The 24,645-nt window shown below is 40.5% G+C and overlaps 1 protein-coding gene across 1 annotated transcript in view; it reads left to right on the forward strand.

Moving 5' to 3' along the window:
• Positions 1 to 24,645, forward strand: part of LOC105481854 (nuclear export mediator factor) — an 85,025-nt gene that overhangs the window by 13,353 nt on the left and 47,027 nt on the right. The window contains exons 6-16 of the mRNA XM_011741649.3: positions 801 to 868; positions 4,557 to 4,643; positions 5,523 to 5,596; positions 7,379 to 7,449; positions 7,530 to 7,605; positions 8,291 to 8,353; positions 10,852 to 10,929; positions 11,016 to 11,224; positions 11,464 to 11,655; positions 11,910 to 11,973; positions 14,272 to 14,360. Coding sequence (XP_011739951.2) covers positions 801 to 868; positions 4,557 to 4,643; positions 5,523 to 5,596; positions 7,379 to 7,449; positions 7,530 to 7,605; positions 8,291 to 8,353; positions 10,852 to 10,929; positions 11,016 to 11,224; positions 11,464 to 11,655; positions 11,910 to 11,973; positions 14,272 to 14,360 — 1,071 coding nt within the window. The remainder of the gene's footprint in view (positions 1 to 800; positions 869 to 4,556; positions 4,644 to 5,522; positions 5,597 to 7,378; positions 7,450 to 7,529; positions 7,606 to 8,290; positions 8,354 to 10,851; positions 10,930 to 11,015; positions 11,225 to 11,463; positions 11,656 to 11,909; positions 11,974 to 14,271; positions 14,361 to 24,645) is intronic.

Genomic DNA, 24,645 nt, shown 5'->3' on the forward strand with positions numbered 1-24,645 from the left:
GAGGCCGAGGCGGGCGGATCACAAGGTCAGGAGATCGAGACCACGGTGAAACCCCGTCTCTACTAAAAATACAAAAAATTAGCCGGGCGCGGTTGTGGGCGCCTGTAGTCCCAGCTACTCGGGAGGCTGAGGCAGGAGAATGGCGTGAACCCGGGAGGCGGAGCTTGCAGTGAGCCGAGATCGCGCCACTGCACTCCAGCCTGGGCGACAGAGCGAGACTCCGTCTCAAAAAAAAAAAAAAAAAAAAAAAAAAGCCAGGTATGGTGGTGTGCGCCTATAGTCCTAGCTACTCAGGAGGCCGATGCAGGAGAATGGCGTGAACCCGGGAGGCGGAGCTTGCAGTGAGCCGAAATCGCACCACTGCACTCCAGCCTGGGCGACAGAGGGAGACACCGTCACAAAAACAAAAACAGAAGCAAACAAAAAAGGTTATTAGATACTTAATTAGGTAAAGCCATTTTGAATATTAAGATATGGCATGAAAATTTACAAACTTTTAACTTTTATAGAAAAATGTCAGTTTTATGTCATTTATATGTGGGCACATTGCTGATGAACAATATGTCTTGGTCAAAAAAATACTGGCTGCTTTTAGAAAACTGCTGTTCAAGAACCTGGTAATCTTGGATAAATTACTTTTATGATCCATTTTCTCACAACAGAAGAACAAATTCCTGTTACATTTCAGATTATTGTAAAGATCAGGTGAACTGGTAAGATGAAAGTAGTGTGAATATGAAGATTGCTATAAGGTTTATTTAATATATGATAGTAAGAGATATGTCAATTTTGTTTCACAGGTTGACTGAAATAGTAGCCAGCGCACCTAAGGGTGAACTGCTGAAGAGAGTGCTTAACCCATTGCTTCGTGAGTATTCCTGCGAATAGCAGTGAACTGTTTGCAAGACAGTGTGGTTTTCAGGAATGTATTGAAATCTTTTATGCTTTTATTAGAAAATTTGAACAAGAAGCTTAAAGTGATTCTGGAGTAAGTAGGAGTTTATTGTCAAATAAAGAGAAGTTAAACCACATGAAGTCTGAGCTTTATCTATTAGATTTTATTTCAAAGCAACACAGATTGTGTTATCTGGTACTTCAGCGCTAATGGTAGTATTCTAAGACATCAGATTTTTTCATTGTGAGTCTTTGATTTAATAACCACTTAGCTTAGCTTTTTTTTTTTTTTTTTTTTTTAAATTGGTGGGCCTCAGGGCATCCCAGCATCTGACAGGTCCTTTTGATCCCAATAAGCATTTTTGATCCCAATATCCTTTATACTTAAGAAGATCATCACTTAGCCCTATATTAAGGAATCTAGAGAAGACATAGAGGGAGGCAGGTACCATTGATTACTGAGCACTAGAGAGTTACTCTTCCTCTCTTATGAAATTGGAATGCATTCAAAAGTTATCTTTAGAACTTTCCAACTGTTAGTATAGCATGTATAAAATTTGTGTGTTTCATTTAAGCCAATGTCTCCCTGGCAAATGCAGATTTCTTTTTTAATTTAATTTTTTTTATTTTAGAGGTAGGGTCTCATTATGTTGCCCAGGCTGGTCTCAAACTCCTGAGCTCAAGCAGTCCACCCACCTCGGCCACTCAGTTGCTGGGATTATAGGTGTGAGCCCCCACACTTGGCTTTCCCCTGGCAAATTTCTGTAATGTTTGAAATCAGATATTACAGGTTGAACATTCCTAATGTGAAAATCTTAAGCCTAAAATTATTATTTTTTTTGAGACAGAGTCTCTCTCTGTCACCAGGCTGGAGTGCAGTGGTGCAATCTCGGCTCACGGCAACCTCTGCCTCCCGGGTTCAAGCAATTCTCCTGCCTCAGCCTCCCGAGTAGCCGGGACTACAGGCGTGCGCCACTACGCTCAACTAATTTTTTTTGTATTTTTAGTAGAAACAGGGTTTCACCATGTTGGCCAGCATGGTCTCAATCTCTTGACCTCATGATCCACCCACCTTGGCCTCCCAAAGTGCTGGGATTACAGGCGTGAGCCACTGTGCCTGGCCTGAAGTCTGAAACTTTTTGAGCACAGACATGATGCCACAGGTGGAAAATTCCACACTGACCCTATGTGACAGCTATACAGAATTATTTAAAATATTGTATAAAATCACCTCCAGGCTATATTGTGTAAAGTCATAAATGAACTTTGTGTTTAGACTTGGGTTGCATCCCCAAGATACCTCATTATGTATATGCAGATATTCCAAAATGTGAAAAAATCTGAAATCTGGAACACTTCTATCCCAACACATCACATAAGGGATACTCAACTTATATGTCCTCTAACTGTTCACTGTTTTTTCAAAGGAGTTTTGGCATTTGGCATTTCAAAAGATCTTTTGCATTTCCCAAGTGTCTCACTCTGTTGCCCAGGCTGAAGTGCAGTGCCACAAACACTGCTCACTGCAGCTTCAACCTCCCAGGCTCAGGCCATCCTCCTGCCTCAGCCCCCCAAGTAGATGGGATTACAGGGATGCACTCCTGGCTAATTTTTCTATTTTTTGGTAGAGACAGAGTTTTGCCATGTTGTCCAGGTTGGTCTCGAACTCCTGAACTCAAGCAATCTGCCCGCCTCAGCCTCCCAAAGTGCTGGGATTACAGGCGTGAGCAACTGCGCCCAGCCTGCATTTCCTTATAAAATTTAGAGTTGACTTGTTACTTTCTACAAAAAAAGCCTCGTAGGATTTTGATAAGGATTACGTTATTACTATTATTTGAGACAATCTCATTCTGTTGCCCAGGCTGGAGTGCAGTGGCATGATCTCAGCTCACTGCAACCTCCACCTCCTGGGTTCAAGCGATTGTCTTGCCTCACCCTCCCATGTAGCTGGGATTACAAGTGTGTGCCACCACACCCACTAAGTTTTGTATTTTTAGTGGAGATGGGGTTTCACCTTCTTGGCCAGGCTGGTCTTAATTACAGCTGTGAGCCACTGCCTGGCCTGGTAAGGATTACACTAAGTCTGTGGATCAGTTTGGGGAGAATTGCCATTTTAACTACATTGAGTCTTCTATGAAGAAAGAATGTCTGACTGTTTATTTAGATCTTTAATTTCTCTCAGTTAGATTTATTCCTAAACATTCTATTCTTTTTGATGCTATTCTCAGTGGAATTGTTTTCTTAATTTCATTTTTGCATAGAAATACTATTGATTTCTATATATTGGTTTTTGTATCCTACAAACCTGATAAACTTGTTTATTCATTCTAGTAGGTTTTTTTTTTTGTGGGTTCCTTAGGATTTTTTAACATACAAGATCATGTCATCTGTGAATAAGGATGCTTTACTTCTTCCTTTAGAATCTGAATGCTGTTAATTAATTTGCCTTATTGTGCTAGCTATAGCCTCCAGTACAATGTTGAATAGCAGTGTGAGACTGAATATTCTTTCCTTGTTCCTGATCTTAGGGGGATAATATTCAGTCCTTCACCAATAATTATCATGTTAGGTATAGGTTTTTCATAGGTGTCCTTATAAGGTTGAGAATGCTCCTCTATTCCTAGTTTATTGAGAGTTTTTATTAGGAATTAGTGTTGAATTTTGTCAAATGCTTTTTCTGCATCTACTGAAATGATATATGGCCTTTTTCCTTTATTTATTAATATGGGATATTAACCAATTTTTGGTTGCTAAACCAACCTTGCATTCTGGGGATAAGTCCTCATTGTGGTTGAAGCCCATTAAATTCCTATAACTTGCACTGACTTTTATAAGTTAATTGTAGTCTCAAATTTCTTTAAGGACTAGAACTGTCATTTCTTTTTTTGGAGGGGGGGCGGGAGGGGCGGGGAATGGAATTTCACTCTTGTTGCCCAGGCTGCAGTGCAATGGCGTGATCTTGGCTCCCCACAACCTCCGCCTCCCAGGTTCAAACGATTCTCCTGCCTCAGCCTCCCTAGTAGCTGGGATTATAGGCATGCGCCACCACACCCGGCTAATTTATTATATTCTTAGTAGAAACGGGGTTTCTCCATGTTGGTCAGGCTGCTCTCGAGCTCCCGACCTCAGGTGATCCTCCTGCCTCAGCCTCCCAAAGTGCTGGGATTATAGGCGTGAGCCACCACACCCAGTCTGAGAACTAGAATTGTCATTACTAAATAACACTTCAAAATAAATAAACTTATTGTTGTTTTCGCCGGCTACTGTTATTGAGTGGATCATTGATATTGGGATATAAATTTGTGCTATATTTTGAATGTTAAATTTTAGGCTGGGTCATGGTGGCTCACACCTGTCATCTCAGCACTTTGGGAGGTCAGGGTGGGTGGATCACCTGAGGTTAGGAGTTTGAGACCAGCTTGGACAACATGGTGAAACCCCGTCCCTACTAAAAATACAAAAATTAGCTGGGCATGGTGGTAGGTGCCTGTGATCCCAGCTACTCGGGAGGCTGAGGCGGAAGGTGGGAGGCGGAGGTTGCAGTGAGCCAAGATTGTACCATTGCACTCCAGCCTGGGTGATGGGTAAAACTCCATCTCAAAAAACAAAAAAAGAAACAATTTATGGGAAAATACTAAAAGTAATATCCTCTGCATTTATAGCCTATGGACCAGCTCTCATTGAACACTGTCTTATAGAAAATGGATTCTCGGGTAATGTCAAAGTGGATGAAAAACTTGAAACTAAAGGTATGTCTGCATGGTACATTTTCATTTATTTCGTTTTTTTTTTAACGATTTTTTGTGGGAAAAATTTTTTATGGGAAAGTAATAAGGGAGCAGGTGGTTCTAGAATGAAAAACATTTGACCAAGCACAGTGGCTCATGCCTGCAATCCCAGCACTTTGGGAGGCTAAGACAGGAGGATCACTTAAGCCTGGGTGTTTCAGGCTGCAGTGGGTGGTCACTGCACCGCTGCACTCCAGCCTGAGCAACAGAGTGAGACCCCAATCTCAAAAAAAACCCACAAAAACAAATATCACCACCCTCAAAAAAAAAAAATTGAATGAGATTTTAGTGAATGTTTTAGTTTTGGCAGTATATGAAATCAGTGCAGCCATAAAATGACAACAGGTGCTGGTGGTGATGTTTTGTTTTTGTTTTTATAAAATGACTCTGATGTTTGTGTGGAGCAAAAGCATGTGAAAATGTTCAGGATAACTCTGGAAAATACTAGTAATGATTTCCTATTATTACTGTCTGTGTAACCCTTCACAGATTAAAATACGAAGCTATAGTAATTAAAACTGTAAGTTTTTGAAGAAGGAATGGCATAAAGAATCCAAAAATAGTTGGAAATAATTTGGGAATTTAGTTTATGAACAAAGTTCCTTTCAGGTCATGGAGGGAAGGGTGGATGATTCAATAAAAGCTGCTTGGACAATAGGCTGGTCAAAACGTAACCATATACCCACATCTACTGATTACAAACATGAAATCACTATCTCTAATTTTCTTGAACACTACATTATTTCATAAGCACTTTCCTGTTTTTCTGCATAGTTGTTTAGCCATGATTGATTGACACTTAATTGGCACTCCTTTATTCTTTTTTTCCCCCACCATTAGATATTGAAAAAGTACTTGTTTCTCTGCAGAAAGCGGAAGACTATATGAAAACAACATCCAACTTCAGTGGGAAGGTAGCACCATGTATACTTACTATATATTGTGATTTATTTGGGTTTTCAGAAATTAAATGTTCATTAAAGGATCATTATATATAAATTTTATTTTAATTTGGAAGATTGTTACCTGTAATATACTTATTCCAGGATTTGTTTTGTTTTGTTTTGTTTTGTTTTTTGAGACAGAGTCTGGCTCTGTAGCTCAGACTGGAGTGCAGTGGCCGGATCTCAGCTCACTGCAAGCTCCGCCTCCCGGGTTTACGCCATTCTCCTGCCTCAGCCTCCCGAGTAGCTGGGACTACAGGCTCCTGCCACCTCGCCTGGCTAGTTTTTTTTTGTATTTTTTTAGTAGAGACAGGGTTTCACCGTGTTAGCCAGGATGGTCTCGATCTCCTGACCTCTTGATCCGCCCGTCTCGGCCTCCCAAAGTGCTGGGATTACAGGCTTGAGCCACTGTGCCCTTGTTTTGTTTTGTTTTGAAACGGAGTCTCGCTGTGTCGCCCAGGCTGGAGTGCAGTGGCGTGATCTCGGCTCATTGCAAGCTCCGCCTCCCGGGTTCACGCCGTTTTCCTGCCTCAGCCTCCCGAGTAGCTGGGACTACAGGCGCCTGCCACCACGCCTGGCTAATTTTTTTTTTTTTGTATTTTTAGTAGAGACGGGGTTTCACCATGTTAGCCAGGATGGTCTCGATCTCCTGACCTTGTGACCCACCCACCTCAGCCTCCCAAAGTGCTAGGATTACAGGCGTGAGCCACCGCGCCCGGCCAGGATGTTTGTTTTGTTTTGTTTTGTTTTTTGAGACAGTCTTGCTCTGTTACCCAGGCTGGAGTGCAGTGGCACGATCTTGGCTCATTGCAACCTCTACCTCCCTGGTTGAAGTGATTCTCCTGTCTCAGCCTCCCGAGGAGCTGGGACTATAGGCACGTGCCACCATGCCTGGCCAGTTTTTATATTTTCAGTAGAGATGGGGTATCACCATGTTGGCCAGGCTGGTCTCGAACTCCTGACCTCAAGTGATCTGCCCACCTCAGCCTCCCAAAGTGCTGGGATCATAGACATGGGCCACTGCACCCGACCCAGGATAGTGTTTTAAAAATTTCTGTTGGTTTGTAAGTTTTTTTCTGTTCCCTTTTATAGAAAGTACAATGACAGGTTAGTATTGGCTCTTCAGAAAAGTTGAGGAATTTACAATTATTTCTTTAGTTGTTTTAGATAGAGAAGCACATTTTCATTTGTCAGCCCTTTTCAAAAATGTTGTGATTTACAGTTCCCAGCCATTAAGCATTTTCTGAATTACCTTGGAGCTTATGATTGTTTTTCTTCCCTTTTCAAAGTATAACTCTATTTATAGAAAATTAAAATTAATACCAGTCATAGAAAGTAAACCTTTGGGCTAGGTGCAAATTAATATCAGTCACAGAAACTAAATCTTTGGGCCAGGTGCAGTGGCTCACACCTGTGATCCCAGCACTTTTGGAGGCCAAGGTGGGCGGATCACTTGAGACCAAGAGTTCAAGACCACCCTGGCCATCATGGCAAAACCTGTGGCTCTACTAAAAATACAAAAATTAGCCAGGTATGGTGGTGCACACCTGTAATCCTAGCTCCTTGGGAGGCTGAGGCATGAGAATCGCTTGAACCAGGAGGCAGAGGTTGCAGTGAGCCAAGAATACACCACTGCACTCGAGCCTGGGTGACGGAGCAAGTGAGATTCTGTATTGAAAAATAAAAAGAAAGAAAGAAAGTAAATCTTTGTTAATTATGAATAGGAATGATTTTAATACTGGATTTTTGTAGGGATATATCATTCAGAAAAGAGAAATAAAACCAAGCTTGGAAGCAGATAAACCAGTTGAAGACATACTCACGTAAGCATATAGGCATGGGTCGATTTGCTTTGGATGTTTGTTAATGTTCTTGATTGTGATATAATAAATTTGTTTTACAGGTACGAGGAATTTCATCCTTTCCTGTTTTCTCAACATTCACAATGTCCATATATAGAATTTGAATCATTTGACAAGGTGGGTTTTCCATTCTGTTTCTTTACCAGTTAGTTAGCATGATATGAGCTGTTAATATCAACTTGCTTCTACTGAGGAATTGAAACTAGCTTTACATTCACTATGAATCTGGGCATTAAAGATCAGTGTAGTCACAGATACAGCTGTTGGAAATAATTGTTGCCACTTTATTTTAGGATGAAGGACCAGAGATTTGAACTTCGTTTGATTCTTTATACTGTTTAGCCAAATAATACATTTACTGGAAATCTGTTCAAGTTCTTTGAGTGGTGTTATGAAACACAATGGAATCTAAAATTCTGTGTATGCAGCTGGGCATGCTGGATCATGCCTATAATCTCAGCATTTTGGGAGGCCAAGGCAGGCAGATCACTTGAGGTCAGGAGTTCAAGACCAGACTGGCCAACACAGTGAAACCCTGTCTCAACGAAAAACTACAAAAATTAGTAGTATGTGGTGGGGTGTGCCTGTAGTCCCAGCTATTTGAGAGGCTGAGGCAGGAGAATCACTTGAACCTGGAAGGTGGAAGTTGCAGTGAGCCGAGATCGCGCCACTGCAATCCAGGCTGGGCAACAGAGCAAGACTCTGTCTCAAAAAAAAAGTAAAATAAAATTCTGTGAATGCAAGTTCAAGTAGAGATCGTGCTTTTTTTTTCAACTAGTTGTTTGTCTGTTTTTTTAATAAGGCCGTGGATGAATTTTATTCCAAGATAGAAGGCCAGAAAATTGACTTAAAAGCTTTACAACAGGTATGTATTATTAAAAACACATATTAAACCAGGTAATCTTTAGTGGTTTGATGGGTAGATGATATAGGAAAGGGTAGCCTTTCAGAAAGTGTAAGAAGTAGTACAGGAACTCTCTGACCTGCCTCTTTATTTGTGATAGAGGTTTATGAAGAAGGTCCATGGGGGATTTTATTGTTGAAAAGTATGTCCTCATTTGTTTCATGAGTATTTCAGATATTATGTAAAAAAAGGAAAATACAGTGGGAAGGTGAGGCTTGTTCTTTACACCTTAATGTGGTTTGCTCAGAACAACCCAAAGCTTCTCAAAACATTGCTGTTAAGGAGATACTGTTCTAGGGAGATTTTAAATAGGCCAGAGGAGGAGATATTGTTTATCATTATATTGTTTCTTTTTTAAATGGACTTTAAAGCTAGGTCTTAATATGTTTTCTGTGTATCATGACTCCAAAAGAAGTGACGTACAGTATTTTCCCAGCATATTTAGCCATGTTTTTAGAGCTTTGCTGCAGAACAGTTTCATAAATTGTTAATAGTCACTCTTGATTTGAAGGGGATTAGATTTTTTCAAAAGTAGTCTTAAAATATGTGTGCAAAAATTTCAAATTATTTGAGGCTGGGCGCGGTGGCGCACACCTGTAAATTCCAACACTTTGGCAGGCCGAGGCGGGCAGATCACTTGAGATCAGGAGTTCGAGAACAGCCTGGCCAACATGGTGAAACCCCATCTCTACTGGAAATACGAAAATTAGCGGGGTGTGGTATGGGTGTCTGTAGTCCAGCTACTCAGGAGCCTAAGGCATGAGAATTGTTTGACCCTGGGAGGCGGAGGTTGCAATGAGCTGAGACCGTGCTACTGCACTCCAGCCTGGGCGACAGAGTGATACTCTGTCTTAAAGAAAAAAAAAAAAAATCAAATTGTTTGAATCCCTGTACTACTTCTCCTTCAGTTTTAAAAAATTAGTTGATCATAAGCCGGGCGCGGTGGCTCACGCTTGTAATCCCAGCACTTTGGAAGGCCGGGGTGGGTGGATCACCTGAGGTTAGGAGTTAGAGACCAACTTACCAACATGCAGAAACCCCGTCTCCGCTAAAAATACAGAAAAATTGGGCAGGCATGGTGGTGCATTCCTGTAATCTCAGCTACTCGAAAGGCTGAGGCAGGAGAATTGCTTGAACCTGGGTGGCGGAGGTTGCGGTGAGCCGAGATCTCGCCATTGCACTCCAGCCTGGGCAACAAGAGCGAAACTCCGTCTCAAAAGAGAAAAAAAAAGTTAGTTAATCATAGCACAGTTTCAAAGCAGGTAGGCCAGTCAGATGAATTATATACATCATGTAATTACCACATGGTGTCAGCACTTTGGCTAGTAAACTGAACCCCATGTTTTTATGGGTGTCTTAATAGTCACCATCCTTACTATCTAAATTTTAAAAAATATTTCGTCTAGCATTTAAATACTTCATCTAGCATTTAAATACTCATTAATTGATGATTTTTTTTTTTTTTGAGACAGAGTCTTGCTCTGTCGCCCAGGCTGCAGTGCAGTGGCCGGATCTCGGCTCACTGCAAGCTCCGCCTCCCAGATTTACGCCATTCTCCTGCCTCAGCCTTCTGAGTAGCTGGGACTACAGGCACCCGCCACCTTGCCTGGCTAGTTTTTTTGTATTTTTTTTAGTAGAGACGGGGTTTCACTGTGTTAGGCAGGATGGTCTCGATCTCCTGACCTCGTGATCCGCCCATCTCGGCCTCCCAAAGTGCTGGGATTACAGGCTTTAGCCACCGCTCCTGGCCTAATTGATGATATTACTAGTGTTAGAAATTTTGCCCCCAAATTGATAACCTTGAAATGTAGATTATATGTGATAAAATGCCATATAGAAGGTCAAATAACTACCATGAGCCTTTGTCTTACTAATTTACGGGAAAAAGCTTCTGTAAAATACTGGAAATAGTTCTGAGAAAATCAAAAGCAGCAAAAAATAAAAGTTATTTAGTAGTTTATGCTCTTTAAGAATTCATTCCCTGCCAGGTGCAGTGGCTCAGGCCTGTAATCCCAGCACTCTGGGAGGCCGAGGTGGGAGGATTGAGCTCAGACGTTCAAGAGCAGCCTGGGCAACATAGCAGGACCTTGTCTCTGTTATTTAAAAAAAAATAAAGAATTTGTTCTCCAAAACTTTACTTTTGTGCCATAGGAAAAAATGTCTTGATTTCTGCCTGTTTGAATAATGCCAAGGGTATTAAGGGCATATCTTATATACACAGTAACCTGTAATCAAAGTACCTTTCTATATAGGGACTGGGAGTTAGGGAGACAGGAGAAGTAATTTTGGGGCATGGAACTCGTTGTAGTGGGATCGGCCGAGGGTGGTAGACTATGGGAACTTTAGCCAGCTAGATAACAGCATAGATGGGGTCAGGATAGTGAGTGTTGGGAAGTAAAGAGGAGTGTCATGAGGTAGGAGAAATCTAATTTTTAAAAAATCTGTTTTGCCAATAAAAGGAAAAACAAGCATTGAAGAAATTAGATAATGTTCGAAAGGATCACGAAAACAGATTGGAAGCTCTTCAGCAGGCTCAGGTATTATGTTTGGCTTTCTCAGTGCTTTTTCAAAAATGTTAACTTTAACTGACAATGTAGTAAATGTGTGTGGTTTGTTTCTTAAGGAAATAGACAAACTGAAAGGAGAGCTCATAGAAATGAACCTACAAATAGTTGACAGAGCCATTCAGGTAGTTCGAAGTGCTTTAGCTAACCAGATAGATTGGACAGAAATTGGGTTAATTGTGAAAGAAGCCCAGGCTCAAGGAGACCCTGTTGCAAGTGCAATCAAAGAATTAAAACTACAAACAAATCATGTTACAATGCTGCTAAGGTAAGTTTGACTCCTAGTCAAGCAGTTAATGCTTGTCTTTATTTTGTTAATTGTTCACTGTATTAAACATTTTTTCTTCATATTTTCAAATTCTCAGAGAAAGGGAAAAAACTAATTTAGATTAAATAATGAAACTTTCAGTACTGTAAACCATTTATAATTTTATCAGAGAAGAAAATTGAAAATAAAAAAAGTGATGTCATTGACATTAGTGAAATACTATTGAATATTTTTAATAGAAATCCATACTTGTTATCAGAGGAGGAAGATGATGATGTTGATGGTGACGTCAATGTTGAAAAAAATGAAACTGAACCACCAAAAGGAAAAAAGAAAAAACAAAAGAATAAACAGCTGCAGAAGCCTCAGAAAAATAAGCCCTTACTTGTAGATGTTGATCTCAGCTTGTCAGCATATGCCAATGCCAAAAAGTAAGTCATTTAACTTTAAATTTTAGGCCAAGTATTATCTGCAGTAAATTAAGGATGTTAAAAAAACTTTTACATTTCACCTGTATATGCATACTTTTTTTTGGGTGAAAATACTTTTTTAAACTTAGTTTTGTCAGTTATACAGTTTGTTCTGATTTGTTCTGTATAATTTGAGAATTTGTAAAGTTAGAACTAAGTAGAAAACTAAAGAATAAATATTTTACTTAAAATTTAAGAGAAATGTGCTTTTCTAGGTATTATGATCACAAGAGATATGCTGCTAAGAAGACACAAAAAACAGTTGAAGCTGCTGAGAAGGTACTGAGTATTTCTTAGAGTGAATGTTAGTTGTTTTTGCCTGCTTAATTTAATGGACAATATTGTTTCTTCTGTTTAAATGAGATTTTCTAATTCAGAAGTATATTTAAAATTTAACTTTGCTTTAAATGTATGTATTTCCAGTATTTTTCCCCCCACGCCTGCTCCTCCCCCATTCTTCATCTCAGTAAATAGCACCTTCATTTTTCTGTTCACTCAGGTTAAAAACGTTTGTGATATCCCGGACTCGTTTCCCATAAATCATGCAATCCATCAGTAGATCATTTTGGTTCTTCCTTTAAAGTATAGCCAGAATCTAGCTACTGCTCATTATTTCCACTGGTCAGTCCCCTATCATCTCTTTGTTCACATGGACTATGATAGTAGTGTCTTATTGGGTCTCTCTCCTTCTCCTCTTTTCCCACTACAATCTGTTCTCCACATAACCACCATTGTGATCCTCCCCTTTTTTTTTTGAGATGGAGTTTCACTCTTATTGCTCAGGCTGGAGTGCAATGGCTTGATCTCAGCTCACTGCAACTTCTGCCTCCCAGGTTCAAGCGATTCTCCCACCTCAGCCTCCTGAGTAGCTGGGTGCCCGCCACCACGCCCAGCTGCTTTTTGTAATTTTAGTAGAGACGGGGTTTCACCATGTTCGTCAGGCTGGTCTCAAACTGCTGGCCTCAGGTGATCTGACCGCTTCGGGCCTTGACCCTTGGTCTCCCAAAATGCTGGGATTACAGGTGTGAGCCACCACACGTAGGCCCGTTGTGATCCTTTCAACTGGATGTGATGGTTCACGCCTGTAATCCCAGCACTTTGAAAGGCCGAGGCCGGTGAATCACTTGAAGCCAGGAGTTTGAGACCATCCTGGCCAACATGGTGAGACCCCCATATGTATTGAAAATACAAAAATTAGCCCAACATGATGGCGGGTACCTGTAATCCCAGCTACTCAGGCGGCTGAGGTGGAAGAATCAAATGAACCCAGGAGGTGGAGGTTACAGTGAGCTGAGATCATGCCATTGCACTCTAGTCTGGGTGACAGAGCGAGACTCTGTCCCAAAAAATATATTAAAATAAATAAATCAAAAGTGAAGTCCTTTTTCTCTGGACAAAATCTTCCAGTTGCTCCCTGTCTTAATGCAATTCAGAGCCCTTCTCCTATCCTTCAAGGACGGGAGACCTGCTCCCCTCTGACCTCATCACCTGCATTCGTCCTCTCATATACTCTTTCTGGCTACACTGGGATCTTAGCTGTTCATAAAATAATGGCACATGCTCCACTCTCAGGGTCTTTGCCCTTGCTGTTCTCTCTACCTGGAATTTTCAGTTTGACGCCTCTCTTCATTTACATATCTACTTAAATGAAATTTAATCCGAGAATCCTTCCTTGACCACTCATTGCTAACAATAGTACCACCCTGAATCTCTGTCTTTATTTTGCCATATTTTTTTCTTGAAAAACACTCCCCCCAGCCCAACATATATTTATTTTTTCTGGATTCCCTCTAGAATATAGATTGCACGAAAGTAGAATCTTTGTGTGGTTCGTTGCTGCATCCCAATCCCTGGAATATTGCCTGGTACAGAATAGGCACTTTAATAGCTGTTAAATGAGTGGCCTTCATGACTTGGCCCTCTTTCTACTGCTTCAACCTCATTTCTTGACATCTTTCCCTTGATTACTGCTTGCTGGTCCTTTTTTTTTTTTTTTTTTTGCTTATAATACCCTTTTTCCTATTCTCTGCCTGATAACCCCATTAGTCATTGAGGATTCAGCTTAAATGTCATTTCCTCAGAGATACCTTCTTTGACCATAATCCAATATAAATCGGGTTTCCTTGTTACACTCGTATAGCATCTTTAGAAGCACTTACCATTATATGTTTATTTAAAGGATTATATGATTAATAGTTGTCTCTTCTAGACCTAGTGGGGTGGGAGTGGGGGCTTTGTCCATCTTGTTCACTCTTGTATCTCTAACGGCATCTAGCCTAGAACCTAGCACATGATAGGTACTCAGTATCTAGAAAATGGCAATGTATTTATTAATTTGTAGGTCTTGGGCAAATATTTTCATATAGTAATTCTTTGGTTTGGATTATTTTAATACTTAAGGCAAAAATATTTTCATTTATTACTTTCAAGTATGCATATTTGTGTGTGTGTGTGTATGTGTGTGTGTAGATTGTGCCATTTTGTGACATTTAAAAAATTTCTTGCCCCTTTATTTACTTTGGTGTTATTTAAATAAATTCTTAGCAAATTATTTTTAAAACTCTTTTCTATAAATAGGCATTCAAATCAGCAGAAAAGAAAACAAAGCAAACATTAAAAGAAGTTCAGACTGTTACTTCTATTCAAAAAGCAAGAAAAGTGTATTGGTAAGTGTTCTGTCTCTTTCAAATTTAGTTTTTGTTTTTATTAAAATTATCCGTGCACATTGTTTAGAAAAGTCAAACAGTTCTACAAAGCTTGTTACAAAACCAGTAGCTCTGCAATTTTTTGTTGGTTTGTTTGAGACAGGGTCTCTGTCACCCAGGGTGGAATACAGTGGCGTGAACATGGCTCACTGTAGCTTTGACCTCCTGGGCTCAAGCAGTTCTCCCACCTCAGCCTCCCAAGTAGCTGAGACTACAGGCACATGGCACCGTGCCCAGCTAATGTTTAAATTTTCTGTAGAGGCAGGGTCTCAGTTTGTTGCCCAGGCTGGTCTCACACTTCTAAGCTCAAGAGATTCTCCTGTCTCAGCCTCAGTGCTGGATTACAGGCATACGTTTCTGTACTCAGCTAGCTCTCTAGTTCCTCACCTTTACTCCTATTGCCTGCTCTCTGAAGGAAACTACTTTTAGCTCTTTTAGTTGATTGTTTTGATATTTGCCTTTATTTATCTTAGTAGTGTGCTTATATTGCTGCTTCTTAATTTTTCTGTTTTACACTCTTACTAACTTCCCGCTGGGAAAGATGAGGATTTCCCTCTTTCCACTTGTGTTCCATTACATACACACACAGTTACAGCATAGTTTTGTCAAGATTAATAGCATTGGCATCATTATAAATATTTAAATTAGTCATATAATTTATATGTTATAGCTGACCCACATAGAATTGTTTTCTTTTTCCTTCCTTGCTCAGTTTTAAAAATCTTCCCTGAAGTTACTAATTGTCATTTCATTTGCTCTTTATTTTTGTTCTTATCACTAATTTATCTAAATATTATCTTCCAAGTGTGTTCAGACACATTGGAATTCAATCAGTATTATCTTGCAGAGGTCAGAAGTCTCTCCTGTAGCTTTTTGACTTACTTAATTTTAGATTGGTTCTCTCTAAGCATCATACAATTTCCTTTTATTGTTATCTTAGAAGTTATCTTTACCTTCTCTGTTTTGGAAACTCTTTTCTGGATCTGTTTCTTGGTTGAAAGAGTGTGTGTTCCAGAAGCTTCACAAGAAATGGTGTATAGAAAGCAAAGTTTTTGAGGTCTCCAATGTATAAAACATTTTACTCTTATAGTTTGACTGGGCTGGGCATGGTGGCCCATTCCTGTAATGTCAGCACTCTGAGAGGCTGAGGTGAGTGGATCTCTTGACCTCTGGAGTTCGAGACTAGCCTGTGCAACATGCCAAACCCCATCTCTTAAAAAAAAAAAAAATTAAATATAGAATTCTACTATAAAAATACGTTTTCCTCAGACATTTTTTTTTTTTTTGAGATAGAGTTTCACTTTTATTGCGCAGGCTGGAGTACAGTGGCGCAGTCTTGGCTCCCTGCAACCTCTGCCTTCTGGTTTCAAGTGATTCTCATGCCTCAGCCTCCCAAGTAGCTGGGATTATAGGCACCCACCACCACACCCGGCTAATTTTTGTATTTTTAGTAGAGATGGGGTTTCACCTTACTGGCCAACCCTGGTCTCGAACTCCTGACCTCGTGATCCACCCGGCTCGGCCTCCCAAAGTGTTGGGATTATAGGCGTGAGCCACCACACCCTGCCTCCTCAGACTTTTAAAGGTATTGCTTCATTATAGTAACTTGAGAAATCTGGTATTATTTTGATAGTTGATATTTTATTTTATTTTTTATTTTGTTTTTTTGAGACAGAGTCTCACTTTGTTGCCCAGGCTGGAGTGCAGTGGCATGATCTTGGCTCACTGCAACCTCCGCCTCCCAGGTTCACGTGATTCTCCTGTCTCAACCTCCTGAGTAGCTGGGATTACAGGTGCCCGCCACCATGCCCAACTAATTTTTGTATGTTTAGTAGAGAAAGGTTTCTGCCATGTTGCCCAGGCTTGTCTCTAACTCCTGGCCTCAAGTGATCTGCCCGCCTCAGCCTCCCAAAGTGCTGGGATTACAGGCATGAGCCACCACACCTGGCTGATAGTTGATATTTTACATGAAACTTGTTTTTGCCTTTCTACAAGCTTGTTGATTTTCTCCCCTCCCAATTTTTTCTCCAAATTTTTCGAAATTTTACAATTGGGGTTGGTGGTGATGTTTTAATCCATTATGTTGGATACTTTGTGGGCTATTTTAATTCAGAAACTTTCAGTTCTGAGACATTTTCTGGAAATAGTTCTTGAAAAACTGCCTGACCTCTGCTTTCTTTTTTCTTTTCCTTCTGGAAATCTTGTTTTTAAGATATGGGACCCCCTAGACCAGTCCTCCAATTTTGTTGTATTTTCTCTTATCAAATCTATCATTTTGCTCTACATCCTGGGAGTTTCCTCAGCTTTATCTTTCACCAAATCCTTCCCCTGAATTTTTTATTACTTCCTATCATGTTTTTAATTTTAAGAACTCTCTCCTCAACATAGTGTTCCTGGCAAAAAAAGAGAGGACTTTTTTTGGTTCTTGGAATATACCTTTTTAAAAAAATAAATACGTTTCTGCTTTAGTTTCTTTTAGCTCTCTGAGAATAGTTTTGATGTATTAAATTTTTTTAGTATTCTTTTTTGCAAGTCTCTGTCTTCTCTAAGTTGTTTCTTTTTAAATTTTATTTAATTATATATATTTAGGCTGGGTGCGGTGGTGCTTATGCATGTAATCCTAGCACTTTGGGAGACCAAGACAGGTAGATCACTGGAGGTTAGGAGTTCGAGACCAACCTGGCCAACATGGTGAAAACCCATCTCTACTAAAAAAATTACAAAAAACATTAGCTGAGTGTGGTGGCGGATGCCTGTAATCCAAGCTACTAGGGAGGCTGAGGAATGAGAATCACTTGAACTTGGGAGGCAGAACTTCAGTAAGCCGAGATCCAGGCACTCTAGCCTGGGTGACAGAGCAAGACTCTGTCTCAAAAAAAAAAAAAAATTATCTAAGGGGACTCCAATAATGTAGACCTCTGAAAAACAAAAAGTTAAAGTCATGCAGTCCCCCTACCCCACCACACATACTGATTGGAGACCAGAAGTTAATCTGTTCAGCAGATGTACTCCCTTTCTTCACTTAACATGGAGGTAGTCTTTCCACAATCTATCACACACATAGACATTGTCATCCTTTTCATCCCTGGAGTGTGTTAATGAGAGGAAGGGAGCCACCATTACCTCTTTTTTTTTTTTTTTTGGTAGAGATGGGATCTTTCAGTATTGCCCAGGCTGATCTCGAACTCCTGGGCTCAAGCGATCCTCCCACCTCAGCCTCCCAAAGTGCTGGGATTACAGACAAAAGCCACCATGCCTGGCCCTGCCATTATTACTTTTTTTTCTTTGAGACAGAGTCCTAGCTCTGTTGCCCACACTGGAGTACAGTGGCGCAATCTCGGCTCACTGCAGCCCTCACCTCCTGGGCTCAAGGGATTCTCCTGCCTAAGCCTCCCAAGTAGCTGGGACTACAGGTGTGCACCCCCATGCCTGGCTAACTTTTGTATTTTCAGTAGAGATGGATTTCACCGTATTGGCCAGGCTAGTCTCAAACTCCTGACCTCAAGTGATCCACTCTACTTGGCCTTCCAAAGTGCCAGGCTTATAGGCATGAGCCACCACACCCAGCCCATTATTACCTCTTGATACAATACTTTCAGAATCTGAAACAGAGAGGGTAAGGAACTTAAGCAAAGTCATGTAGTCATGCATACCAGAGGACAGCGCATAAGTGCTGACAGCTTTGAGGAATGACTCTGTCGTGGCACCAAACTCAAAAGATATTCATTAACTTTTCTTCGAGCCTTAAAAAGGATCAAATGGGCCGGGTGCGGTGGCTCAAGCCTATAATCCCAGCACTTTGGGAGGCCAAGACGGGTGGATGACGAGATCAGGAGTTCGAGACCAGCCTGGCCAATAAGGTGAAACCCCGTTTCTACTAAAAATACAAAAATTAGCCAGGTGTGGTGGCTTGTGCCTGTAGACCAAACTACTCTGGAGGCTGAGGCAGAAGAATCGCTTGAACCTGGGAGGCGGAGGTTGCAGTGAGCCAAGATCGTGCCACTGCACTCCAGTCTGGGCAATAGAGCGAGACTTTGTCTCAAAAAAAGCAAATAGATGGCTGAAATAGCACTCTAATGCTCTGAAATCATTTCCCAAAGGTAATTAGCTAATGATTATCACAACATCCTATACCCTTGGAGCAAGTGAAGGGAGGGCACTGGACCAGATGCTCACAGACGAAAACACACAGATTTTGGGTACATGCAATTGCTCTGTCTCAGGGACATCAACATTCAGAACTCTCTGCTTTTCAAGATTTTTCTGTAAAGACAGGGTGCAGTGGCTCACTCCTGTAATCCCAGCACTTTGGGAGGCCATAGGCGGGCAGATAACCTGAGATGAGGAGTTCGAGACCAGCCTGGGCAACATGGCAAAACCCCGTCTCTACAGAAAGTACAAAAATTAGCTAGGTGTGGTTGCGCACACCTGTAGTCCCAGCTACTTGAGAGGCTAAGGTGGGAGGATCACTTGAGCCTGGGAGGCATACGTTGCAGTGACCCAAGACCGTGCCACTGCACTCCAGCCTAGACAACAGAGCGAGACTCCATCTCAAAAAAAGAAACATATATATATATATTTTTTTATATATATTTATATATATATCCATATATTTTTATATATATATATATTTAAGGTCTATAGTATGTTTTTATTATATACACATGCATAATGAAATGAAACAGTCAAGCACATTAACGTATCCATCATCTCACATACTCTGTCTATTTTTCATGTGTGTGGTAAGAACACTTAAAAAATCTACTCTCAGCAAATTTCCAATATATAATACAGTGTTATTAACTGTATTCCTTGTGCCATATATTGGATGTCTATAGTTACTCATGTTAGGTTACCGTAACTTGTTTTTGACATACCCACATCAGCCCTACCGCACCCTCTTTTTTTTTTCTTTTTTTTGGAGACAGAGCCTTGCTCTGTCGCACAGGCTGCTGAGTAGCTGGGAGTACAGGCACTTTTTAAAAAATGTTGCTTTTTATCTCCAGCTTTCACATTAGAGACTTTCATTAATGTCTGGTGCTCCTTGATTGTCTGTTCAATGTTTTACATTTTATGGTAGGGTATTAAAATGCTGACTGGAAGTTCCCTGGGTGGTTGGGCTTGTGAAATGATCTGTGTTGGCCATTTTGTGTAGAATCTTCATTGTCTTTAGCCCTTTTCCTCTTGAGCTAGTCTCATTTCCCGGAAAAGATTCTTTTTCTCTCCTGCTTGTAAGGTGAAGACCTGGCTGCTGCAGCATTTGGGGAGCCCAGTGAAAATAATAGACTGAGAGTCTCAGGATCCAGTAATTCATTTACTTACTTGCTGTGTTTTACATATATTACTCCTGGTTATATAGCTGTGCCACATTTACCCTTGTCCAGAGATGATCTTTATACCCTTTCTAGATAAATTAACCTCTGGCCTTCTGTTAGGAAATGGAACAGGAATTAACTGGAAAGAACGTATGTGGAACTAACTGCTTCTTGAACAGACTCTCAGCCAGTCCTCCTGCTTTCATTCCCATCTTAAACTTACTTCCTTGTTTGTGCTGCCATTTGTTTAGCCTTTTATGAGTTTTACATTGTAAATTTAGTTGTTGCTTTTTTCACCGTTAGCTTAGGATTCAGCTTCTTAAGTCTGATCACTTGTCCATTTGTTTTCCACCTTTCAAAATTTGGTTGTATTTGTCTCCTCTCTCTCTCTGTTTTGTTTGACATCTCTGTTGTTGAATAGGATCATCCTGTAATTATCATTTCTTGTAATGTTCTTGTTGGGTATTGGTATCAAGGTCATATTGCGTCATAAACAAGTTGGAAAGTGTTCCTTTTTCAGTTGTTCTTAAATATCTGATGAAATTCACTTGTGAAGCTGAGTAGTCCTGGAGTTTTCGTTGGGGAAGCTTTTCATTGCAGATTCAAATTATTTAGTAAATGCAAGGACTGTTCAAATTTCCTAGTTTTGGTAAGCAGTGTTTTTTTTAAAGACTTTGTCTAAAGTTTAAAATATATTGGCAGAAAGTTTATAATATTCTTCTGCGAATTTGTCCATTTCTCCTTTTACTTTTGCCAGTGTTTGCTTTTTTTATATGAGACAATGTAATTCGATGATACAACTATGTAACTGTTGTATCTTTCTAATGAATTGAGCCTTCTATCAACTTTAATGAAATGTCCTTCTAACTTGTAATTATTTTTTCCTTCTTTGTCAGGTGTAACTAGTTCAGCTTTCATTTGGTTAGTGTTTACATGGTATATCTTTTTTCTTTCTTTCTTTCTTTTTTTTGTTTTTTGTTTTTTGAGACATAGTCTTGCTCTGTCACCTAGGTTGAAGTGCAGTGGTGCAATCTTGGCTCACTGCAACTTCTGCCTCCTGGGTTCAAGCAATTCTGCCTCAGCCCTCTGAGTAGCAGAGATTACAGGCGTCCACCACCATGCCTGGCTAATTTTTCTATTTTTAGTAGAGATGAGGCGTCACCATGTTGGCCAGGCTGGTCTCAAACTCCTGACCTCAAGTGCTCCACCTGCCTTGGCCTCCCAAAGTGCTGGGATTACAGGTATAAGCCACTTTACCTGGCCTATCTTTTTTCATCATTATATTTCAGCCTTTCCATCCTTGTATTTTAAAGGAGCATCATATGTATCATTGTCATTGTTTTCCAGTCTGACAGTCTTTGCCATTTTCCTGGGCATTTAATGCATTTATATTTAATGTAATCTCTGATATATTTGGGTTTAAATCTACCCATCTTACTATTTGCTTTTTACTTGTCCCATTTATTCTGTGTCCTCTTTTGTCTTCATTATTGCCGCCTTTTGATTGACTACTTTTTATTAACTTGTTGGCTGTACATTCCTTTACTAGGATGATTACAAAATACATCTTTGATTTTTCTCTCCCATTATTTTTGTCCCTATATCTTTGTCTTTTTACAGACCTCATTACTATCAGTAGGGGAATGATTAAGTAAGTGTAGTGTGTCCATTCAGCAACGAAGAAAATGTACTTTTAGGTGAAAAAAGCAATATGCAGTACAGTTTGTGCTCTGTCTAAAAATGTATTGGGGGAACCCACCCCCAATATTTCAACATAGTTTCTTTCTATTTTCCATAAGTGCCGGCAGGCTGAGAAATAAAGAGAAAGAGTACAAAGAGAGGAATTTTACAGCTGGGCTGCCGGGGGTGACATCACATATCGGTAGGACCATGATGCCCACCTGAGCCTTAAAGCCAGCAAGTTTTATTAAGGATTTCAAAAGGGGAGGGGGTGCAAGCACAGGGAGTAGGTCACAAAGATCACATGCTTCAAAGGGCAAAACGGAGAACAAAGATCACATGCTTCTGAGGAAACAGGACAAGGGCAAAATCAAAAACTCCTGATAAGGGTCCAAGAAAGATCACAAGGCAAAGGACAAAAGCAGAATTACTGATAAGGGTCTATGTTCAGCAGTGCATGTATTGTCTTGATGAACATCTGAAATGACAGAAAACAGGGTTCAAGAGCAGAGAACCGGTCTGACCACAAATTTACCAGGGCAGAGTTTTTTCCCCACCCTAATAAGCCTGAGGGTACTGCAGGAGACCAGGGCGTATTGCAGTCTTTATCTCAACTGCATAAGACAGACACTCCCAGAGTGGCCATTTATAGACCTCCCCCCTGGAATGCATTCCTTCCCCAGGATATTAATTATTAATATTCCTTGCTAGGAAAGGAATTTAGCGATATCTTCCCTACTTGCATGTCCATTTATAGGCTCTCTGCAAGAAGGAAAATATGACTCTATTTTGCCCGACCCTGCAGGCAGTCAGACATTATGGTTGTCTTCCCTAGTTCCCTGAATATCGCTGTTATTTTGTTCTTTTTCAAGGTGCACTGATTTCGTATTGTTCAAACACACGTTTTACAATCAGTTTGTACAGTTAACACAATTATCACAGTGGTCCTGAGGTGATGTACGTCCTCAGCTTACGAAGATAACAGGATTAAGAGATTAAAGTAAGGGCTGGGTGCTGTGGCTCATGCCTGTAATCCCAGCACTTTGGGAGGCTGAGGCAGGGGGGTCACGAGGTCAGGAGATCGAGACCATCCTGGTTAACATGTCTCTACTAAAAAAAATACAAAAAATTAGCTGGGCATGGTGGCAGGTGCCTGTAGTCCCAGCTATTTGGGAGGCTGAGGCAGGAGAATGGTGTGAACCTGGGAGGTGGAGCTTGCAGTGAGCCAGGATTGCGCCACTGCACTCCAGCCTGGGTGACAGAGCGAGACTCTGTCTCAAAAAAAAAAAAAAAAGATATTAAAGTAAGACAGGTGTAAGAAATTATGAAAGTATTGTTTGGGAACTGGTAAATGTCCATGAAATCTTAACAATTTATGTTCCTCTGCCACAGCTCCAGCTGGTCCCTCCATTCTGGGTCCCTGACTTCCCGCAACAGAAAAGAGAAGATTAGGATAAATATTTTAACTTTTCTATGTGTAAAGAATCTCGAGAGGGATGCTCAGAAAACCAATCACAATGGCTCCCTCTTTGGTGTAGTGACAGGAACTGAAGGGATGCAGGATCTCTCACTACCTTTATTTTTTATTTTTATTTTTTATTGAGACGGAGTCTCACTCTGTCGCCTGGACTGGAGTGCAGGGGCGTGATATCGGCTCACTGTAAGCTCTGCCTCACAGGTTCACGCCATTCTCCTGCCTCTGCCTCTAGTGTAGCTGAGACTACAGGACCCCGCCACGATTTTTCGTATTTTCAGTAGAGACGGGGTTTCACCGTGTTAACCAGGGTGGTCTAGATCTCCTGACCTTGTGATCTGCCCGCCTCAGTCTCCTGAAGTGCTGGGATTACAGGTGTGAGCCACCGTGTCTGGCTGACCTTTTTTATATAAGTAAAAAATTTTATTCAACCGTGAGTATGTGTTACCCAATAAAAAAATCAGATTAGAAAATAGTAATAAAGTCCTTTCACTATTGTATTAGGGAGTTTAAGTTAAGTATCTGTGCTTAGTCTACCATTTTTTTTTTTTTTTGATTTATAAAGAAAAAGAGGTTTAATAGACTCACAGTTCCAAATGGCTGGGAAGGCATCACAATCATGGTGGAAGGTGAAAGGCACGTCTTACATGGCAGCAGGCGAGAGAGAGAATGAGAGAACCAAGCGAAAGGGGTTTCCCCTTATAAAACCGTCAGCTCTCATGAGACTTATTCACTACCACAAGAACAGTATGGGGGTAATCACCCTCCCTCCTCCTGTGATTCAGTTATCTCCCACCGGGACCCTCCCACAACATCTGGAAATTATGGAAGCTACAATTCAAGATGAGATTTGGGTGGAGACACAACCAAACCATGTCAATGCCTAATCCTGCTGCATGTTAATAGTTAGCCCTCAGGACATACCTGGGCCTCATTCAGAATTCCCTCTGACTAGTTGAGGGAAAAAAATGAAAAACAAACCTCAAGTCTGGCTTACAGATGGTTCTTCATGGCATCCTGGCACCACACAAAACTGGATCGTTACGGCTCTGCTTTTACCATTTTGAGTGGTCTGAAAGGTCAATGGGAATGGAAACACCTTCAAGTGGGAAGAACTTCAATTACCATATTCCTTATCTATTGTGTTATCTAGGGTAAATGATTCTTACTATCAAGGAGAGAGGTAGGATTGCTGACGTATGACTGGAGATAAGGAGGAGAATGTCTATCATTCAGGAAATCCTGCTAGTTCCTTCCTAGTCTGCCCACATGCAGTTGAAGGAGTGAAGGAAATAAGTCAGCATCTTATAAAGGCAGAATCCACAGTGCAAACTTCTCAGGGATAAATTTCAAATGAACTGTCAGCTCAAGAAACTTTCCAATAAAGGTGTTGGCTGAAAACAAAGGAAATATGAAATGAGTAGTTAAAACAGAAATTTAGTCTACCATTTTTAACCAAAAGTTTTAAAAACTGTGGATTAAAACATACGGAAGATAATCTCTGTAGTCATATATCATGTAGCAAGTATTTATTTTCATCTGTCTTGCATGTCATTTTCTAAATGTCCTACAAATAATATACTCTATACTTTTTATCTTGCAGGTATTAATCATGAAAACCCAAGTTACTTTGTCTTTTGAGAAAAGTTATAATTTTACCCTCCTAAAGACAATTTTTGGTCTTTTGTGTTTAAAACAATGTAAATAATATCATATATAAAGATTAATTACGTTCATTTATTGAGAACAGAGTGGGAAAACAACATTTCTTTCTTAT

Source organism: Macaca nemestrina, chromosome 7 (assembly GCF_043159975.1).
Source record: "Macaca nemestrina isolate mMacNem1 chromosome 7, mMacNem.hap1, whole genome shotgun sequence".
In the NCBI taxonomy this organism is placed as follows: domain Eukaryota; kingdom Metazoa; phylum Chordata; class Mammalia; order Primates; family Cercopithecidae; genus Macaca; species Macaca nemestrina.